This window comes from Lutjanus erythropterus, chromosome 15, assembly GCF_056507025.1.
Source record: "Lutjanus erythropterus isolate fLutEry1 chromosome 15, fLutEry1.hap2, whole genome shotgun sequence".
NCBI classification, from domain to species: domain Eukaryota; kingdom Metazoa; phylum Chordata; class Actinopteri; order Lutjaniformes; family Lutjanidae; genus Lutjanus; species Lutjanus erythropterus.
This window is the reverse complement of record NC_139331.1, coordinates 31,191,795-31,213,419: the sequence shown is the minus strand read 5'-3', so window position 1 is coordinate 31,213,419 and position 21,625 is coordinate 31,191,795. Positions and strand designations below refer to the sequence as shown.

The 21,625-nt window shown below is 38.3% G+C and overlaps 1 protein-coding gene across 1 annotated transcript in view; it reads left to right on the top strand.

Annotated features, from left to right (window-relative positions):
• Window positions 1–21,625, top strand: part of tbc1d32 (TBC1 domain family, member 32) — a 133,904-nt gene that overhangs the window by 66,006 nt on the left and 46,273 nt on the right. Inside the window, exons 27-29 of the mRNA XM_084737960.1 lie at window positions 1,732–1,815; window positions 16,737–16,806; window positions 21,102–21,217. Of these exons, the coding sequence (XP_084594086.1) occupies window positions 1,732–1,815; window positions 16,737–16,806; window positions 21,102–21,217 (270 nt within the window). The remainder of the gene's footprint in view (window positions 1–1,731; window positions 1,816–16,736; window positions 16,807–21,101; window positions 21,218–21,625) is intronic.

Below are 21,625 nucleotides of genomic sequence, written 5' to 3'. Positions count from 1 at the left end.
CATGTGGTTGGTTTTTTAACACCAGCCATTATAAGACCATTTACATGTGTCTTAAATATTTGCCTTGACCTCAAATAAAGTGATACCTTTTGAACTTGTCATTAAGATGTCATAAAGTTTTATTACACACTCAAATGCTTTTATGACTGTCATGAATAACTGCCTTGTCTTCTAGTAAAGTGGCACAATTTGGGCTTGTCATAAAGATGTCATTAAATGTTATAAGGCCAGTTTGACGACAGTTTAAGTACCAAAGTGGTTTAGCTTACAGACTTACCTGGACAGACAGCGGTTAGCTAGTTACTTGTTGCTAAAGTAAGCTAACCACCGTCTGCTGTTATCTGTAGCCTGTGTTACCTAGTTAGCTCGGTTAGAAAACCCAGTAAGAAAGCCACCTCGGTACTGTATTCCCTGTCATGAACTGGCCACTGTCGGTGTCAGAGGCTGATTTTGGTCTCTGCCTGGCTGGGATCGCCAGTCCAGCATTTCTCAACAGAAATGAGAAGGAAGTGAGATTGTTTACTCCCATTAGTAGCTGCAGAAAAAAACATTTTTTTTTGTTTTGTGTGTTTATTTTAGAATTTTATTGTTCAAAACTTAAAAAAAAAAAATCAAAATAGGCTGCATCCAGAAGACATTTAGACTTTTTAAAACCTCAGTCAATGTACATCATTCTTTCTAGAACCGATGATGGGGTGACACATCTTGCTTTCTTCTGATCACTGTCGAATTGCACATCCACAGCACCGATTGGTTGACACTTTTGCCTGAGCTCTGCAACACAGCTAGCTAGCAGACTCTGGCCAAACTAGGATATCCCGGTAAATGTGGCCTGTGCTCAGAGCTGCAGGTCCAGCCAAACTTATGTCACATTAGGGCCTTTAGCTATGCTGAGCTAATGGCAGCTAATAGGCTAGCTACAGCCAGAGTTACACCAGAGAGTATAGTGAGCAGCAGTCAGTGGTTACTCTGGTGATATGCTGCCCCTGGTTTGTTTTGGAGTTTGACAGGAGATATTTTACATGCTGCTCCCTCAGCCAAATAATGGACCTGCCCTTTGATGACAAGAGTCATGCACATTCAGAAAGACTCTGTCATGACACGGTTGTGACACACCCCTTCAAATAAACTCTTACCAAATATGCTCCTGTGCTGCTGTGTTGCACAGTTGTTTGTATTATCTCATCCCTCGTTTCCACAATTAGATTTTCAGGGACTGTGGGTGGTTTGGTGATATGACACTAAAAGCAGTGTTGTCAAAGTTTACTGTGGAGCAGTCGGAGGCAGTGAAGCTGTAAATGCGTGTGAGGGGACGCACATTTGCAAAGTGTAGTGGCTATATTACTGTACACATGCTTGTGCAGCTAAACCCTGATCTTCTGTGTCAGACACTTACCCATCCCAGATTTAATGCCGCTTCATTTCTGAACTGTCGACATGACTTGTGGATCTTTTGGCCTTCTTTTATGCCAGTGACTCATAGATTGCTACATTAAACTGTGTGGTTCACAGGAAAGGTTTCTTTCCACACCACTTACTGTGTAACTGGGCTGCTTAATAAGCGGACATAACAGGATGTGTTATCCACAGTCTATAAATAGTTGAAGTAAAGGAGCTGATGTATCTGAATTTGTAAACCTGATTTTATTTGAACTCAAGGTTTATGGTAGCCGTACAAGCACATATTTTATTTATGTGTCTGTTTTTGGTTTTTTTTGTTTTTCTCCCCAGTGCTGGCTGACCTTCTGGAGAAGGTTGTGGCTCATCTATCCAACTCGGCCACTGAGTGCTTCTTCTCTCCGGCTCAGTACAAAGGTCAGTGGAGAAGAGGCGCACATTCAGTTCTCCTCTTGACAATTAAGTCAAGGGCACTCTGTCGATCAATGAAGTGAGCCAAATTCTTTGTACATGAAACATACATCAAACCTCCAGAGACCATCCATAAAGTTAGGAGTGGAGGTCGGGTGTGTTGTCAGTCTTGTCCGAACCTTGACTATGAAAAAGGCTGCACAGAATGTTAAAAAAACAAACAAACAAACAAACAAAAAAAACATATTTTTTTTTGTTTTGACAGATATTGTCTTATGATTCATGATTAGTGGAAATAATCATTTATGCATCACAGTTTTAATTTTCACAAATTTTAAAATATGATCTTTGCCAAACAAACAAATGTTTTCTTACATCTGGAGAACAAGATGCAAGAGCTTGTTGCACCGACTGTTCATAAGTTCAAACACAGCCTAGTTTGTAAGTAAGACAAACGCAAAAAAGGAATATGTTAATATAAAACTTGATAAATGACATGAGGTAAGATTTTAAATTACATTTCACAACATGCCTTAAAGCAACTACAAGGATTTTCTAACTGCTTATGAACCAGTCTAAATTTAATTCTGACGTCCCTATTTGACCTGCATAAGGAAAAAAGACCAGTCCACAGGAAGACTGATCATTTCTGTCTAGTTTTTATTACTGGCTGCTACCAGTTTTGATTCTCCATGAAATCAGATGATGTGTTTGTATTTTCTCAGCCTGAGTTACAGTGAGTTGTATGTTAGACAGTTAAAAAGAAAAAGGAGGAGATTGTTCTTTAGATAATTTTATTTTTGGCCTTAAATTTTGTGGTTATGACAGTGGAAAGATACTGCTTTTGTCCACTGGGTGCTCTGAAATCAACAAAATATGAAAGTTCAAACTGAACGCAACGTTAGCTTTCAAATACATGACCTGTTTAGAGTGAAGAATATATATTATATATATTATATATGTATGGTATGTATGATCGATATACCAGACCTAAAACTTGATCGGTGCTTCGATGTAAAAAATTTTAAATTACATTTCACAAAAGTAACACAACTTACCCTAAAATACAAAACATGGCAGTAACATTTGACTAAATTAGCAAATAATGTCAGTTTGGTTTCCATAATTGGATACTTCCTACTCATTATAAACTGTATTAATACTCCAAAACACATATTTGTCCATGTATGGAGACAAAAATAAAACAAATACCCACAAACCTTCAAAAACTGCAATTTTTGTAAGTAATGCAAGCTAGTGACAGTGAATTTCTGTTTACATAGTTTATTGCTCTTCACTGGATGATGCTACAGATGTTTCCTTGCATCAGATTTTTTTTTTTTTGATTATTAAAGTCTACTAGCTAATGCTGCTTTCAAAAGAGGTTGTGTTTACAAGAAGAGTCGATAAGAACGCCCCCCTCGTGTGGTATTCACAGCCTCTGAAGTGAAAAGTTTCTGAAAGTTCCAAGCTTAGAAGTTGTGATGTGTTTGCTTATGTCTTCAGAATAGGCGAAGGCCACAGGAGCTCATGTTTTTGGAGTTTTTCTTGGTGATTTTATCATATGTCTGAGGAGAATTTCGATATTCCCAGCAGACTTATTATTTCGCTATGCCTTTGCATTTCCTGCATTATGTTACACATTCTCTAACTTGCTTAATTATCAACCTTAGTGGCTTCTAGACACCAACAATTTTGGCATCGATCTTGCTGTTGCCCATTGTTACAGACTAGTCAAGTCTAGCGGTTTTACTTACAAGTGTCTGGTACAAGCCCTGACCTGGAGACCGTTGAGGTAGTAAAACTGGACTTGTTTTCAAAAACAGAGAAACAGCCAGGAGGGGGGTTAGCTCGACCCAGGCCTCATCAGCGCTGGTCCACGCTCTAGTGAGCGGCGAGCTCGGCGTTGCTTCTTCAGTTCAGTTCAGTTTAGGTTGGTGTTGGATGGATCTAAAAATAAAAGAGCTGTTTCATACAAAAAGTCCTTGAGCTAGAAGATGGTGAAACTGTGGTGTGTAGTTAGTGGAACTTTTCAAAGCTGGCATTTCAGTAACATTCTCATTCAGCTCCCCGCTCACCCACATCTGAGCTTCGTCACATAATTACCTACTCCAGTGGATGCATGCGCTGTCACAGTGACATCATTTCAATAACACACAGTTTAACCACATCTCAATACTATTTCTCAATGAAAATCCAAAAGATCTGGGGGAAAATGAGCATAATATGTCTCCTTTAAGTTTTAATGGTGCAACCTGATTTAGTACATCACTAGTTTGAAACTAGTTTGTAGTTTCTACATTAAGAACTTAGAAAAGACTTTAGACACAGACTTAATTTATGAGTAGCTGGTGCAGCCCAGTTAGAGGAGACTTGTTTTGCCTTTAAATTTTGTTGAGCTGTCTTGGTTGACACACCTCTTCAACGTTCTGCGGGAGTCGAGGACAGGGACAGTCCCTGTGGACTGGCAGATGGGGGTAAAAGGGTTTTTTATTTTCGGAGCAGTGTTTTACCCCGGGTTAAAATGAGTCATGTTTCCCAAATCAAACGGGTGAATGATTTCAGTTGGCTTGTTTGGTAGCCAGTGGGCTAAACAACCTGATCAGACTGATGGCAGCTAGAAAGGAAAGCTGCTAATTAGTGAATACTCAGAAAATTTATAAACTGTAAGTTTTCCTAAAGGTAATGAAGTGCTAATTGCATATCACTCCCTTATTTTAAGCATTTTTTTCTAATATTTTTGATTTAATAACAACCAAAAGCCCCAGTAGTTCATATAAGGCAGCAATAGACCCCCTTCTTATGTGGAGTTTCCTGAATAAAATCACTTAGTTCTTTATGTTTGCTTAATCAAGTTTAACACCTTCCATATTAGCTTAAATAACCACAGACTTAGCACTGATGGAGCTGTCTGACTACTGTATGTTTTAAATCAGTTCATCACTGGAAATAATGAACATTACATCTGCATTGAATCAGCGGTGTTATAGTATATGCCCCTGCTCGAATAATGTTTTGATGTCTGTGCAATCACCTGGCACTGATTAGTAAAATGATTATAATTATGATACTGCCACTGCTTTAAGCACTGGAGGTGATGAACCCAAGAGCAGAGATCAGACACAGAGTCAAGCACAGTTTGATGGTATTTATGTAGAGCAGAAAGGCAAGAGGTTTACAGCAACACAAACACAGCAAATAGTATATATTGTACTGTGTAGTTATGTATGAGTTGCAGTCTGATGGGAAAAAGGACAACTCTTCAATGATTTCGATCTGTACAGGATGGATGCAAAGGCTTTGTTGTAGACTCGAACCTAAAAAAGGACAAAAATCTGGTATAAACATTTGATAAAAACTTATTATTAGATAAAATGAGAACCGAGGTCGAACCAACAGAGCAGCAAAATTGGATGCAATTTAAATAGATAAATGTGTGCACTCAGAAAGCTTGTAATTCCACTGTGCTTATTATGAGACATTAGTGGAGCTGCGAAAAACAGAAGAGGAGAAAAAGGAGAACGCTATGATGACTGTAGATAAAATTAGCAAACCTGTGGCATCTGGTCAGTTTCTCCAGAATCGGCAACTCAGAAGTGATAAATTTATAGAAATTTATAGACCATATGAGGTAGTTAGGATTTTTACTGGTTAATTAAACCATTACGTTACTTGTGTTGCAACCTGCATCTGATTGGAAAACGGTAAAACACAATATTTTTGTTATAATAATATTATGTAATATTTATGTTCATTACTGTTATCACACGTCTTGACTATGTTATTCAGTTTTTCTCACATGGTCATCATATCGATTGTTGTTCAGTGATCTTTTGTCTTGTGAACTTGTTTTGCCAGACTGTTAAGGATGTCTATGGTGTCACGTTGTCCTAAAAGACTCAGCATTGTAATGAAGCTCTTCGCTCTGCATATTTCAGGAACAATACGGGGCTTTGTGGGAGCAAAGTAACCTAGAAGATAAATTTTGTGTCTAGCTGAGATTGCCATAAAATCTACCTGATTTAAAAACTGATATAGAATACAACAAACCATGATTTAAAAGGACCAATATGTAACGCATGCACATGCAAAAATGAGTACAGCAGTCCAAACATATATGGTATATAATATGCGATCCATGGTTGAAGTGCGTTGATTCCCCCCCGCCCCCTCCTCTCTAGACTTGGGTAAGCTCAGGCAGGCTGCAGTAACACTACAGGAGCGCAGGATGAGCACAACATCATAAATTGACAATAACAAGCGAGGACGAGTCCTACACCGTGAGCTGATCAGCTGTTCATAACTGTCAACAGTCTGTTGGTGTAGAGTTCAGCCTGTTATCCTGAAAACAAAGGCCCACTGCTCTGAAAAAAAAAAAACATACTCTGGAGTTAGACTTTAGTGGCTGCCTGTCTCACTGCCTGCAAGACTCCAGTAACATTTTGCTCAATTTAACTGTTACAAACATCTACTCCCTCTACACATGATTTCCTATGACTCATACACATACACTTAATCATTTGGTGAACATTTTGCATTAATTTGAACTCTAATTAACAATATATTACAGATTTCCATTTTAAAATGTGTATGAAATGTATTTATTTCATTATGAAAGTACATCACAGCAATACTCAGATTTGCTGAGTGTAATGTCACGTTAACTTGCATGCTGTCCACTGAACCGTTGGAGGACTTTTAATTTGAAACAGTTACAGAGAGCGTTGAGCTTGTATTAACAGCGTTATGCAGTGACTTTAATTGGGGAAACGGGAGCTGATCAAAAAAAGGCTTCTTATAAAATAAAGTTGCAATGATGACCCACATTTCCCATCATACCTGGAGTAAGTGGGCTGCTAAGTTTGGTGTTTGATGTTCCAAAATACATAGGTTATGTTTTGTTAGAGTTTGCACCGTATTCTGTTCAGAACATGGCGGTTTATGTCGGCAGCCTAATTATCATTTTTTGTGCTTGTTTACAGTTTTAATCATTAGTGATTCAAAGTTCATGTCCTCTGTGTTGAATGTCAGTAAATGGTTGTTCAGAGCTGCTTTCTGGTTCTCAGCCTGCTCTCATTAATTCTAATTGCAGCAATGGGGTTTGCATTTTACTTTGCCAGTGTGGGACCTGATTCAAGCTGCTCTGCAACCCATTCTGGGTCCCGACCCTAAGTTTGGGAAACACAGATCTAGAATAATCAGGCTTTTTACTTGCGTCACTCCCTGCTCAGTCTAACAACTATTAGTTTTACTGTAAGTACTGTGGTCCAGGTCTCCCAAAAGTGGCACCTTGCTCGGCAGTAAGACCTTCCAGCAATTACTGTGCTACTCAAACACATTAAATTTGACTCACTTCTGCATTTTAATTGATTTTTATGCAAATGCATTGCCTATGGTAATAGCTTGTTTCCTACATGATGGCAATAGGCCCTACACCCTTTTGAACCGTCTGTGTTTTGTTACAGTTAAGTGTCGAATGTCACTGACACTTTGATTCACGCCAGATCTAATTTATGTTAATATTACATTTTTACTGAAGCGGAAAAATATAATCGAATATCAGCCGTGCCAAAACGCTAGAAAACATTTATATTCGGCCCGTGTCGGTGTGCCATATTGCAGAAAAGCTTTGAGTTTTCACCCTTGTCCCTGGCAAAATACAGTCCATTAATCATAGAGTGGTGTTTTAACCATAATCATTGTTTTACATTAAATCTAATCTCCCTAACGCTTATTGTAGTTAAATATGACTGGGGCAGGGGAATTCAAGCCTTTAATTGAAGAAAAGTGGGTGTGAAAAATTGACACTACATTAACAGTAGCTATAAAACTGCATCCGCCTCTATTTTATAGAAATTTCTATAGTTTTGATCTGCGGCTGATGAGCAGATAAGCCGAAAGCTTGACAGGAAATGATGAGAAGATAAAAGCTCAGCTGTCCTCACATCTGCTGATTGTAATTGGCAATTAGATGACTTACAGCATCTGTCTTTACCGTTTCCTCTGGCTCAGTACACTGTTAAAGATGTGACCAGTTTCCTGTCTAGCCTCTGAAGCTCAGAAACTATAGTTGTACAGTTGTGTTAAAAGTTAGAAGCTGTTGCTTTATCTTACACCTGTCTTTCCTGGTTTCCAACTAACGCAGCTGTCATTTTCACACCCAGTGCTCATGTTGTGTAGTTATGCTCGTTCCCATCTGTGCGTCCATAGGTGTGTTGGTCTTAATATGAGGTGCCGTCAGTTCACCTGCCGAGCACCACACGTGTCCCTCAGTGAAGACGAAAGTTGCTGTAAACTTTGACTGTCCTGCCAGGCTGTAACAGACATCTGTAATCTCCTGTCGGATGTTTTGGAGACTAAAACAAGAATCAGAATTATAAATACTTTATTGATTCCCAGGGTGAGAGGAGTCACATTAGGATGCTCCCATTTAAGAATAGAAATATGTAATCATAGAGAAATCATAAGAAAGTAGAAAAGAGGTATGTATTAATATCTATATTCTACTATAATATGTAACGCTAGTATTAGTTCAGTATATATTGGAAAAAATCGAAGAAGAAATAGAAAATGACTAATAAGAAATGTAAGAAATATGTGTGGTGTCCTTATGCACTCGCTGTTACTGTCAAAGTCACTGCTGTGCTGCATTTCTTTGTAAGTGAGTCATTCCATTATCCCCTGAATTTTCACACAGCTGATCCGTCTCCTCAGCAGAAAACGTCTGTTTTCACCAACTTGTCGAATCCGTCACTTAAATAGCTATATGCCTTTAAAGGGAAATGATATTCTTACTGGTTTAATTCTTGTTTTGCCCAAAACATACATGATGATTGAGAGATTAAATATAATTCCTTTCTGCCTTGTGCCTCACTTGAGCCTTACTGAGCCCTGATTATGTGCCGTTTAACTCACAAAAGTAGAGTTGGACATGCCCTAAATGCACTTGCACTATGCACTATAGGCCATGTGCTATAAACCATTTAAGTAGGACCCTTTAGAGAGACTAATTGATCTTGGTACTGATCTTGGTATTCTAGAAAGATATTTTTATATCCCTAATAGCAGACTTTTAACAACAATTTCTGATAAATTTTATGTTTGTTCTTACACAAGTACAAAAAGCAATCTAGGCTTTGACTGATCTAATTATAATCACTTCAGTAAATTTCTAGTGTTGACTACTTAGTATTTTGTTGAAAAATGGCTTGTCTTTTGACTGTGAGTTTATTGTTTTGTGTGTACAAATGATAGTGAGGTGGCCTGTTAAAGAAACTGTCAAGAAGGAGGGGAAGACCTTTGTGTTGGACCATTTCTATAATGGCCACTTGAAGAAAAAGATTTGCTGTAGTAGTCGGACATTTGATGATATAGGCATGGCAGTTATTTAAAGTAATTTATATAAAAAAAAAAATATACAAGGGCAAGATGTAAGAGACAAGGCAATATTTGAGGATAAACAATATAGATCAAATAGAAAAGAATAAGCAGAATAAGAAAAAGTTTCAAGGCAGTGCGAGATCTGAACAAATAGCTCTGAAGTTAATTTAATAACAGCCAGAGGCAAGCAGAAAAGTTTCAAACCTCAATTTAAAAGAACACAGAGTTGGAGCTGGCCTAAAGTTGTCTGAAAGTTTGTTCCAAATTAACGGTACACCGTGAAATAATATACATTTATCAGCTGTCAGTGATTCTCTGCTTTTTTGGTTTAAATATCCCTGTTTTTATTTGGCCATTATGAGTAGTGTTTTGAATCAGTGAGCAGCATTGATTCATGGCAGTGTTGGATTTCATAATTATTTACGCATCAGCGTGATTTGATTTGACAGGTATCTGATGAGACAACAGACATTATGAGTAAAATAACTAAACATTAAACAGTTTAAGTTTTCTTGAAAATAAAGTATTTTGTATATACATAACCATATTTTGCTATAAAATTCCATAAACCAATCATGGTTGGAGTTTAAAGGGATAGTTTTGTTTTTTTGTTTTTTGAAGTGAGGTTGTATGAGGTATTTGTCCAGTGTATTTACTACAATAGATGGCAGCAAACACGCCTCGAGTTTGGAGAAGCAGAGAGGACTGTTGTAGGAAGCTAAGTAATGTACTGTGCTGTATTTGGGATATTTTTGCCACTTTAGATTTCCAGCTTTTTACAATTGAAACCATCGTAATGTAAGACAAATGTCGCTCTCTCCAAAGCAGCCAGACTCCAGGGATTTTACCTCGCAGAAAACGGGAGCTGCTGTTCCACCGCTGCCTTAATCGGTTAGTTTGTTTGTGTTATTGTGTGACTTTGGTGAGTCTGAACTAACCCTTTAAAACAATGACGTCACACAATAACACAGAATAACTAACAGATGGAAGCAGTGGTAGACCAGCCTCTCCTGCGTCCTGCGAAGTCAAATGACTGTTTTTGCTAAAGGAGTCTGGTTGCTTTGGATAGAGCTGTATTTGGCTCGTAAAGCAGTGATCTCCTGTCAGAAAAGACTGTCTGACGGTGAGGTATAACCATGAAAATACAGTATTTTAGCATACACTTAAACTGATATTGATTTTTCGATGATAAGTATCTCATACAACTCCACTTCAGAAATCCAAACTACCTCTATTGTTGCAATAGATTAATATACATTATATACAAATTTAGAATAGTAGTTAAACTGTTGTCTGAAACTATGTTTGAAGTGTCCTGTTAGAAATTTAAATGCAGACGACAACAAAAAAGAGAATTTTCCATGGTCATGGTGTGTTAGACTGTTATTGTGGGATTCAAGGCTGGAGTAATAAACAAAGTGTGCAGAACTTGATAGGATTTATGAGTTGTTTACATACTCAGACAAATGTCCCTGAGCCACTGAAGGCGAACAGATCGTTCATGAGTGAAAGAATTCACTAGGATCAGTTGTTATGAATTAGCAGACAGTGATTTGTGACAAGCAGACGGATAATAAAAGGCAGCATCTGTCTGTGATCTTTCTGCAGTCTAAATAATGAATAATAAAGATTAAAAAGGGTATGTGGAATGTGTTCAGTCTGCTTTTATTTATTATGCATTTCTCAATAAGGAGAAAGACCTGTCAGCTCGCCTTCCTCCAATGAAGTCTGAAATATTTCCCCACAGTGTGTTGGGTGTCTTTTATCAGTGCTGTCTCTGTCTGTCTGTCAGTACAGAGGCACGTTTCCTCCGAGGCCACACTGATGAAGAATCTTAATTGAGTGTTTATTTTGATGATTTATTTATCTAAGTTTGTTCACATACTTCAAAGTTGTTGATATTTCCACTTTTAAAATACTTTTATACTTCATTTTTAGAAATCATTTACATAATTTTATTAACATCGAACACTTACAGGGTGTAGACCTCATACATTTTTAAGATTGGGAGGAATTTGTCTGACCAGACTAATAAAGGTTTAATTAGAAAGTTTATTTACTTGCTAGTGTTTTGCATAGACATACAAATTCTACATCAAATTCAGCCAGATTCTTCTTGAGAAAAGTATGCATGCAATCTTTAATTCACAATGCAGTGCACCATGTAAGAAGGGTACAAACGGTACAAGATGGATGCACAGCCTTTGTTGTAGATGCAAAGCAAAAGAATCTGGTATAGACATATGTGTAAAAAGTTATACTAATTACACTAAAAGAGAACAGAGGTCAAGTCAACAGAGCTACAAAATAGTGCTTATTAGAAGGTGTGAGTATTGTATCTGAAATTAAAAGTGTGTTGTGTTATATTATCTCTGTATAGTATTAAAAAGTCTTAAGTCTGTCATTCTTAACAGTAGTGAAAATGTGTAAATGAGTGACTGATTTTTAGATGTAGGCAGCTAGTTTGGTGTAAGAAACAGCAATTACAGAGCAATCAAAGTTGTTCAGTACATTTTTTGTTTGTCTTTACCACCATTTAAATAGAATCACAACACACACGAAGCAACAAGTAATACAAGTTTGTTGTCACTGCGGAGAAATAAACTGGTTTGTTATGCCAGCAAGTTGTTCTGGAAGTAGATCCCAACAAAAACATCCAGTGGGTTACTTTCTGTTGAACTCAGAGACAAATGTCTGAAAATAATTTCTGAGAATTTCTACAACTGAGGTGGTGGGTGCAAAGTTAGCATGACCCATAGTCAGAATGGCTACACTGAGAATAACAGAAAGATAGAAAGAAATAAAAAAAACTAAAAAAAAAGAGTCTGACTGGCAGGACAGCAAAACAAAACATGCATGGCAATACTTCATGTTGCTATAGTGTTGTACTTTTTTCAAAGAATTATATAAATTAAAGATTTCTGTTTTATGTAATTTATCTAGTAATGCATGTATCTATGAAATGCAACTTTCTCTTAATATCTCACTGCTAACTTAACGTTAATGTTAAATTCTTCCCAAAATGTAAGGTCATTCATTCATGGCCAACATGGATGGTGAAAGAAGAACTGCACTTGGTTTATCCTTTGAATATGTTTGTTGCTGCACCATGATTTGACGCTAGGCAACACTAGATAGTACTACACAATACTCGACAATACTAGACAGCATAAAGTGCATTAACTCACTGGAAATGTTACAGTGCATTCATGAAAACATAAACATTATAAACATTTTTTACATGGAATGCAAAATAATTTTTTTGTCATTGTAAAATAAAGAACTCGCTCTCACTCCAGGTTGCCGCCTGGGTGACCTGGACCTCAACACAGCTTTATATCTCCCCTCTGGGTTAGGCAAACGCATACAGAATACACACAGTTTGTTAAAATAGTAAGCTTACACCAGTAATATATCATTCTGTACAGAAATGTACTTTATCACCACTGACTTCAACCCACTGTTCAGTCTTTCCCTCAGCATAGTGGAGATCCCACACAGCCAAAACATTTTACAAATCTACTGCAATCGGGAATACAAACAAAATCATCACTCATCATCCTTAGTCTTCATCAAGACAACCTCATTACACTCTCATCTACTGGTGCTGGTAACTGTTTTTGTTTTATCAATGTTTATGGGTAATTTTCCTGCACTTTAACAAAAGCACACACACCTCAGCAGTCACTCCTTTTTCCCGGTACAGCTGCTTCCTTGTCTCTAGAGCCATAATGAGCGCTCAGCACTCTTGTGTGATCTGAACCTGTGCTGCTCTTAAAGTGGTAGTATTATTTCACAAAAAGAAACATTTTTTACTGTAATAATTTAACAAGAGGATCATATAACATTATTTAAAGCAGTTTACACTCTGTACCCCTTGCTCACCCAGCCTCATACAATAGCTATGCACTACTAGTTTTGGGAAACATATGGAACAAAATAAAGTAAATAATAAAAACAGACAAAACTTGTTATGAAATCTTGTAAAGAGTAGTTTCATCGGAGCCACTGGTTTTGGTCAGGCAAGGCAGGCAGAAAAACTTTCAGTCACTACAGCTGCATAAAAGCTGTTATATAAAATCTGCAATACCCTTAAAATGGTTTTGCACCCACTGCTCCAGCATCAAACCAAGAATCACCTTTCAAATTGCTATATTAGCCTACGTTTCTACATCTCTTCATTGCTTTAAAATGAAGGTTCTCTGGTGTCCTGACTATTTCATACGCGCACACACACACACTCTCACCGCTATTCCATTTTCCTCTCTAATATTCCTCCCACCAAATAGCCTCTGAGGACACCAGGCAGCTGTCAGGGCTCTTGTTGAATTCTGCAATCTGCCAGTTACATGTGTGTGTGAGAGTGTGTGTGTGTGTGAGAGAGAGAGTGCGTGGCAGGGGAACCTCTTAGTGTTTGATTGACGTTGACTACAGTCTCAGCCACTCTGCCCTACTTGAGTGCTCCCATTGTATGGAGAGAGCAGACTCATTTGCCGAGTATTAACCTCTGTCAGTTGCCTGTTCGGAGTTGTATCTCCTCACCCTTCATGGCCCTGTCTCCTGAAGGCAGCTGTCCGGCTTTTTCATTTATTCCTACTGTCTGTTGAAATTGGGCAGCTGGAAACGAAAAGAGAGCACCTTTTTTATGCGACTCTTACATCTTAATAGCTCAGACCGAGATCTGCACTTTCTCGAATAAATCCTCATTTAAATAGATTTTTTTCGCCACGTTCTACCTTTGGTTAAGCCACCTTCTCTTTCTAAAGCAAAAAAAATAACCTGAAAAATGCAAGTCTGTTCAATTCAGTACAACTTGATTGTCAGTATTTTTGCATACAAGAAATCATGGTGCTGTCATTGCATACTTGGTAAAAACAAAAAGTATGCCTAGAGAAAACCTAAATAAAAAGAAGACAGTTGTTATTTTAAAAACAAATAAATATTTACCATTGACAGATTTAAAATTGTTCCAAAACGCAGGATAATTTGGTGAAAAGATAGAGACATTCAGCACTGTGCACTATAAAAAACACTATTACATTACTTGCATGGGTTCAGCTGTACAACAGCCTTTTTAAAAAGCTGTTTCTAAGTCTGGATGTACTTGAAGGCATTAAGAACTCAGGACTGTTGAGAAGGTTGTACTGCCATGTTTCAAGTGCTTCCGAGTACATTTTGCTGGTATTGCATGCATACGTTCTCAAATAGGATTTTAAATGCAGCATGTTAACTTTGTTGGATTTACGTAAGCATAATTCAGTTTAATTAGTTATGAAACAGTCTCAATTTAATACAAGTGCCTCTACATGTTCTACATAAGTAAACAAGACCTTCACCGAGATGGTTGACTATTTCTGTACAGTTATACAATACGTAAAGCCCATCACTGGGTCGGTTTCTGAAACCAGATGAAACGAGTCTGTTACAGGGAGTAGTATGTTAGCCAGTTAAAAGGACGCACAAGGAGAATTTTCTTTTCTGACGCACTGTTTTGTGGTTATGGCAGGAGAAACACTGCCGCTTTTGTACAAAGAGGCCTCCATAATCAAAACAATACACAAAATATGGTAGAAATTAAATAGAATATTCACAACTATTTTTTCCTACCTAAAAAATCTTTTTACCTGCTCCTGTAGGTAATACATTGGCTATGTATGTATTGTTGGTGATCAAACCCAGTAATGATGGTGTTTAATTGGTGGTCACACGGACAGTCGTGGGTGACGAGGCAATAAAGGAGGGGGGACTCAGCACAATCAGCTGATGGGCTCCTGTACTCAGGGTTTAAAAGGAGGAGGTGTTGTTGATCTTGACAGTTCAGTCTTGACCTTGGACGACACAATCCATTTACACATATTTACTTGTTTTGGGGCTTTCTTCACCAGAAAACTACAATATCAATTTAATGTTATTTTTAAGACTGTGGTTTTGCTCACATGCCAAGTTTGAACAAGCACCGTGGATGTTGTGCGCTCATCTTAAAGGATTTTCTCTTAATGTGTCTCATAAAAGTGACTCACCCACCTAAGCCCTTAAATTCTGCAGGCCTCTTTATTTTACAGATTACTTTTGTTTTAATTTCCCTAAAGCATGAGAGGATTGTTATGGATTCTGGAAACTGAATCAACTCTGTGCCAAATGCAGATGTTTAAGATTATTCTTCATAACTTTCACAATCACTTTGATTAGCAATTAAGAACAAACTGTCACAATAATGTCAGCATGTGCCTTTTTTTTTAGCAAAGGATCTTTCTAACAAAAGTTAAATGATGGGATTTTAGTTATTACAAACTGTAAAATAGACACCAGCGACACAATGCTCAGGAGGAGGAGTGAGGAACGGGGAGGGAGGAAATAAATACAACAATAGAGCATTCATCTCCATTAGACAGTAATTGCTATCAGCAAGAGGTTTTCAGAGATGTTAATAAGTGAGGAGAGAAGGGTGAGATAGAAAATACAGCTCTGGTTGTCCTGGCACCGCTTCATACCCTCATCACAAGCTATTTTCTCTCAATTAATACAAGATTTGATGGCCTGTGATTAATCCACATTGCTCAGCTCTGATTTTTCTGTGGTAACAATGTTGAATTATCGCTTCGATATGTCGATTACAGCTCCCCCATTATCATTTCCCTTGCATATTTCTGCACCATTAGTCTGTAAATTGGATTTTAAGTTTTCCCTGCCACTCACACTGTCTCGATAATACTTCTCATATTAATTGTTGAAATCGTCTCATCATCCTACCACAAACTGTCTGAAGCAGGGGATCCATTAGCACAAATGTAATAATATTATTTTTCCCCAAAGCCAGGAAGCAGCAGAAACATCTTCCAAAACAAAATATCTTATTGTCTTCCTGCAGTTATTGCTTCATTCATCGTCCTCGCCACACAATTACAAGTCTAACTCCAAAAACTAATATATTTTTATGATTCTGAACACTTAATGGTGTTAAGTAAGAGCCCATGAGAGCAGCTGGTGAGACTGATAGCTCAACGATCTGTACAAAGCTGTGGCATGTGGATCTAAAGCCGCTCTGCTCCATTATTTTCAGCTGCTGCAGTATCTCACCGCAGGACCCGACTCCACAGATAAAGTCCTGAGATAAAGAGCTTTCTCACAAGGCTCAAAATTTCATATTGTATTTTTTTTCCTCCCAAAACTCCACCGCACTCCAAAAATCATTAGCTATGACTCCACAGCTCTAAACCGTCAAAACGCCGCTGTGAAATTACCCGTGGCTGACTGTCGGGGAAATTACCCAAGTCACCTTGATGCCGCGCCATCTCGCAAACATCACAATTAAATGCCAAACAACCGCCGTAAAACTGCCAACTACAAAATTACCCACACGCAACATCACATCTGTGGCGCCTTAAAAGTAGCCAGTCATGATATGCTGTCATGTTTTTCCATTCTCCATGGTCGTAACGTGGCCCGTTAGTGATATCAAGGGAGTGTTTTTCTCCCCAAAAATTCTGCAGCCGTATCCCCTCTCTGGGTAATAACCACCTCTCCTCTTTAATCGTCATGTTTTACAGCAGAGGAGAAGAGTGTGAAGAGTGCTGCTTTATCGTCTGTGGAGCAGCTGGGAATCAACACCTGTCTCAGGTATGTGCAGTTTATTAAGTGCTGTTTCTATATCTCATAAACCCTTATTTAATCAGACAGTATTCTTTTAGCAACAAGCTGGGAGGAAAAACCTGTTGTGTACAAACTCTTTCACTCAAGTCTCAACTGCAAGTTTCATTTCAGTAACTGCAGTAGTCAGTGTAGTGCTATTTATTCTTCTAGACCAGTGTTTCCCAAACTTTTTTTTTCCAGGGAACTTTAATTTAGTCCGTTAGCATGCTAATATTTGTAGTGGATAGTTCAGAGGATACTGCTGGGAACAAGGGGATGGGTTGAGTGATGGGATGGTTTGGTCCTGGTGACTCCTACTGTAGCAGGAACTACTACAGAGGTTGCTTGGAGTACTTTTCCAGATGTCAGGTGTCTGTGAACAGGTTTTGTCAATGCAATAGCTTCACAATGTGCAAGATGGAGTCACAAAACTTTACATGTGTGTATTTGAGAGGCTGAGTAAGAAGATGGGTGTAGTCCCACCCATGCATATTGAGCACTCAGGTAATAACGATAAGGGATATGTGTGATTAATGAATTAAACGATTAAACCTTGCTACCCTCCACTCCACTAAAATAAGTTTTTATGTATACTAGCATACAACCACTTGACTGGAACAATGTGCAACCCTGTAGGGAGAGCGGGCTAAAGCTGCTAGCACTGCTAACATTGTTTGTTAACCAACAATGACATGGTTTACCCGCTGTGATCCTGTGTGGCCTGAAAAGATAACACATTTGAGTTGTCATCATGTTCTGTAGGATAATGTGAACTGTTCATAATGGACAGCTCAAAGTGCCACACATTTCAGCTGCATTTAAAATATGATTTGGTTATTGAAGAGTGTGCTTAATGGCTTCAAATGGCTCTTAATATATGCAGTATTTTTTGGACAGTGTTTCTCCTTATGTATTCCTGTGTGTTTTCTTACTTTTAGACCAGTCAACTAGTCTAAATTAGAATTTCTGTTTAATCGACAGGGAAATTAGGTGCTAGGAACATCACAGTTAATGACTACTGAGGACTTATGGGTCTCTAGTTTTTGTTTAAATTTTGAAAATTATATTTCGCACTTAATTTTGTTAATGTTACTCAGAGACTTTGATATTTAAAATTTACCTACGACTAACAAACAGTCTGCTTTAAGTTATCTAAAAACCTCAGCTGAAATTCAGTACCTCTCTCCTATTTTAATCTGTTGATTTGAACATCTAGAAACTTCTTGTACATTCAGGACAGAGCCACAAACGCACTCAAATATTAACTTATATTTAAACCATCACAGCTTCCACTTGAGGCTATTTCAGTCCGCTCACGAACTTACAGCACAGCAATTTCACTCTTACATCACCTGATCCCATCCGGGATGTACCGCTTTATTTTTCCATTTTCATTTCACACTGAGCTCAATCCATGAAAATGTGTGCAAGAATGATTTACGTATGTGTGATATGGGAACTTGCTGACAGTGTATTTAGTTTGTATAAATACTAGTTTATATGCGTGAAACGGTGGTGCGCATGTTTTTTGTGCATACACATCCTTAATGCATCTGGCCCCAAGTTTTGGTTTCGGCCCCTCAGGGTCACAGAACAAAGGAGTTCTGTCTGGAGCTGCATCAAAGCTGACAAGGTAGAGGGTCATTGCAGAAGAAATAGAGAAATGGTGTCTCCAGACTGAAATGGAGTGCAACAACAGGAGGTGTGAGCTGTTTCCCCAATTCAGGAGCTGGATCGTCTTAAGGACACAGCACACAAAGGCGTGTCCTTCAGGACCAGACAGCCCAGATTGAGATGGTCTGTCCACCATTTTTCAGTTGTTAAAGGCATCAGAAAAACATGCTGCCGCTTACAGAGAAATAATAATGTTATTCCCTTCTGCTCCCACAGTGAGCAGTATTAGACCCCCCCCACTTATCGAAGGTGCGTTAAGGTTCTCCTGCTGTTCTGTTTTCACTCTAATGGTGCCAGTGTGCATAATATCTGGTCTGTTCTTTATTTCCTCATAATTAGGCCCTTTGACTTGTGGTACTTTTCTCTCACCGCTCGTTTCTGTCTTTAATGACACCCCGCTGCTACATTACATAGTGGATGTACTGTAACTCTTTGCTCGACATCTTCCCTGAAGGGAGCTTTTCAGATGAAAAGTTCAGAAACACTGAGTGCCGTGTTTGCATTTTTTGGTATCAACAGAGTGCAGTGTGTGAGCGTTACCCACAGAGCACTGTGTCTTATAGGATTTAAAGTTGTTGGACATGAATTTATAATTAATCCTTGACTTACAAGTGTCAGACTTGCTGAGTTAAATCTGACCATGTTGGACTTGTTGAATTGAATTTTGATGTGTGCTTCTGTGTATTTGCATGAGGCCTTTGGCTCTTTGTTAAAATCAGAATCAGGCTGATTGCCGAGAAGGTTTTCACACACAAGGAGTTTGTCTTAGTATGTTTACTTTTTATGCACCAAAATACCAAGAGTCGGTGTCAGTAGAGGTGCCCGGGTGTTGTTGATGAGGCTGTCAGGAGTCCAGCTGCTACTTTATTAGCCAATTAAATTAACATTTTATTCTGCTGAGGTTATTTTGATTAACAAGTTGCGATATGTGTGTACATTTTACAAGCAGGAGCCTCCACTTTAAAACAATGCGAGCATGATGATATAGAAGCTTGTCTGTCTGTTATCAGTCCCGTCCCAACATGCTCTATATGTGTCCACTGAACTGAGAGGTTGTGTCCTCTAAGTAGAGACAAAGAAATCCTCATTAGACGAGCTTCTTTGGAAAACACTGGTGGCAGCAACCTGACAATCGTGCAGTAAGCATTAAAAAGTCCACTGAAAGTGTTGCATTTTTCATATATGCCACTGTGGCGGCACAATGGATTGAAATTTTATCAAAATCACATCATGGCTTTTTGCAATTTTCAAATCGCTGGTGGTGCGATATTTATTTCAGGCAAATGTTGTCTTGTCCTACAAATCAGATTCTACTTTACAGAATAAAAAAAAATATCATTACCTCTAATATCACAAACCATATCGCAGTTGCAATTTCAGTCAGAGTAATCCCAGTTGGGTTTTTTTTTTCAAAACCATTCAGCACTATGCGCCACACAGACATTTTTGGGCAAAATGAATGAACTAATGAATGAATTATTATTAGTTACATGTGCTTTTTACAGAGACCTGTGTCATATGAGATAAATGAAGGCTTTGCCTCAGCCTCAAACTGTAGTTATACAGTTTAAAATGTCCTTGAACACGTCAAACTCTAATGTCAGATGCCCCTAACCATGTTTTAAACTTCCTGCAGTTCTGTATATGATCAAGTATAATTGTGTTTCCACATCATACATTTTATTCATGGTTAATGTTGGTGGTTATCCTGTTGTTGAGTAATTTTCTCCTGCTTTGTGCACAACAAAGTTCATTTGTAAATCATACCTGCTTACTGCCTATAATAGCTACTTACAGAGTGTGTGGGCTAAAACGCACAAGAAGCCTAACTCTCCTTTACAATAATTCAGTACATGTTTATACTCAGGTAGGCGGACTCATTATATTATACATTAATTAAGATCAGTGTATATGATGGAATAGTGGCATTAGAATCTGCTGGAGACTTCCAAATATGTACTTTTGCAGCCAAAATTTTTCTGCCTCCCCACTAAAATTCCTGTCCTCTCCCAGTCTGGGAAGAATGATTCCTGTCCTATCCCATCTTGTTCCTGTCCATCCACAGCCCACACATGACATTACACATGTTTTTAGATCTAAAAAAATGACCTATTGTTATTATGATTCCTGCTCCTGTTGACTTTTTTTTCATGTCCCGTCCCAATCCTGTGATTCATAGTGAAATTGACTCCTGTCCCGAAGGATTCCTTAAAAAAAATGTCAGCCTCTACCTCCCACCCCCCTTAACGGGCTACTTTTTCCCACTGGTTGGTCATATCCTTGTCCAAAGCCCTGGTTTTTCTTCTCGGCCGAGTGAATGATACACTGCAGTTTGCTCCTGTTGCAGTGGTGGCTGCAGATTACCAGATGTTGATAGAGAAAATAAGGACCTTGGCAGGTTGATCTTCTTCATTTGCTGCAGAAAGTACATCCTCTGCTGTTCTTTGTTGGTGATGGAGCTGATGTTCAGCTCCTGCTTGAGGGTCCTGGGTAATGATAGTTCCCAGGAAGCATTAAGACTCCACAGTGTCATTGGTTGATGGGGGCCATTAAGGATTGATAGGTTCATAGGAGATGTACATTATTTCTGTTTTGTCTTTCATCTCCAGTTACGGCAGATACCTCACGCTACTGAAAGAAGATGCTGTGGACGACCTGACGCTGCTAATGAAGCATATTAAGATCTTCTTGTCCACACAGAGAATTAAAACGCCTTCAGAGCTCAGTATCCTTTACAGAGTCCACATCTGCACTCATGAAGAGTCGGTAGACTTTGTCCTCAAAGGTATTTCACACCACTGACATTTTGCACAATTTCTTGGGATACACCATTTGTTTTAATACATTATACATTAATATAGGATTTGATGAGCATTCTGTTATGTCCACATCATTGTTCCACACAAATTGAAAATATTTTAGAAAGTTGTCTGGAAAGTGACATGAACAAACTAAAGAGCACCAACTAAACTTTGAGAGCTTTTCGACAGTTAAAAGTTCAGGTTCGACTACATTATATTGTGAGATTCCTCTGAAATTTCTGGAAAAAAACATAATCTGTTATGTACCCCTGCCAGTGCGAAATACTGTTCATACCCACTAATCATAAACTTTCTTGACTCTCAGAACACAT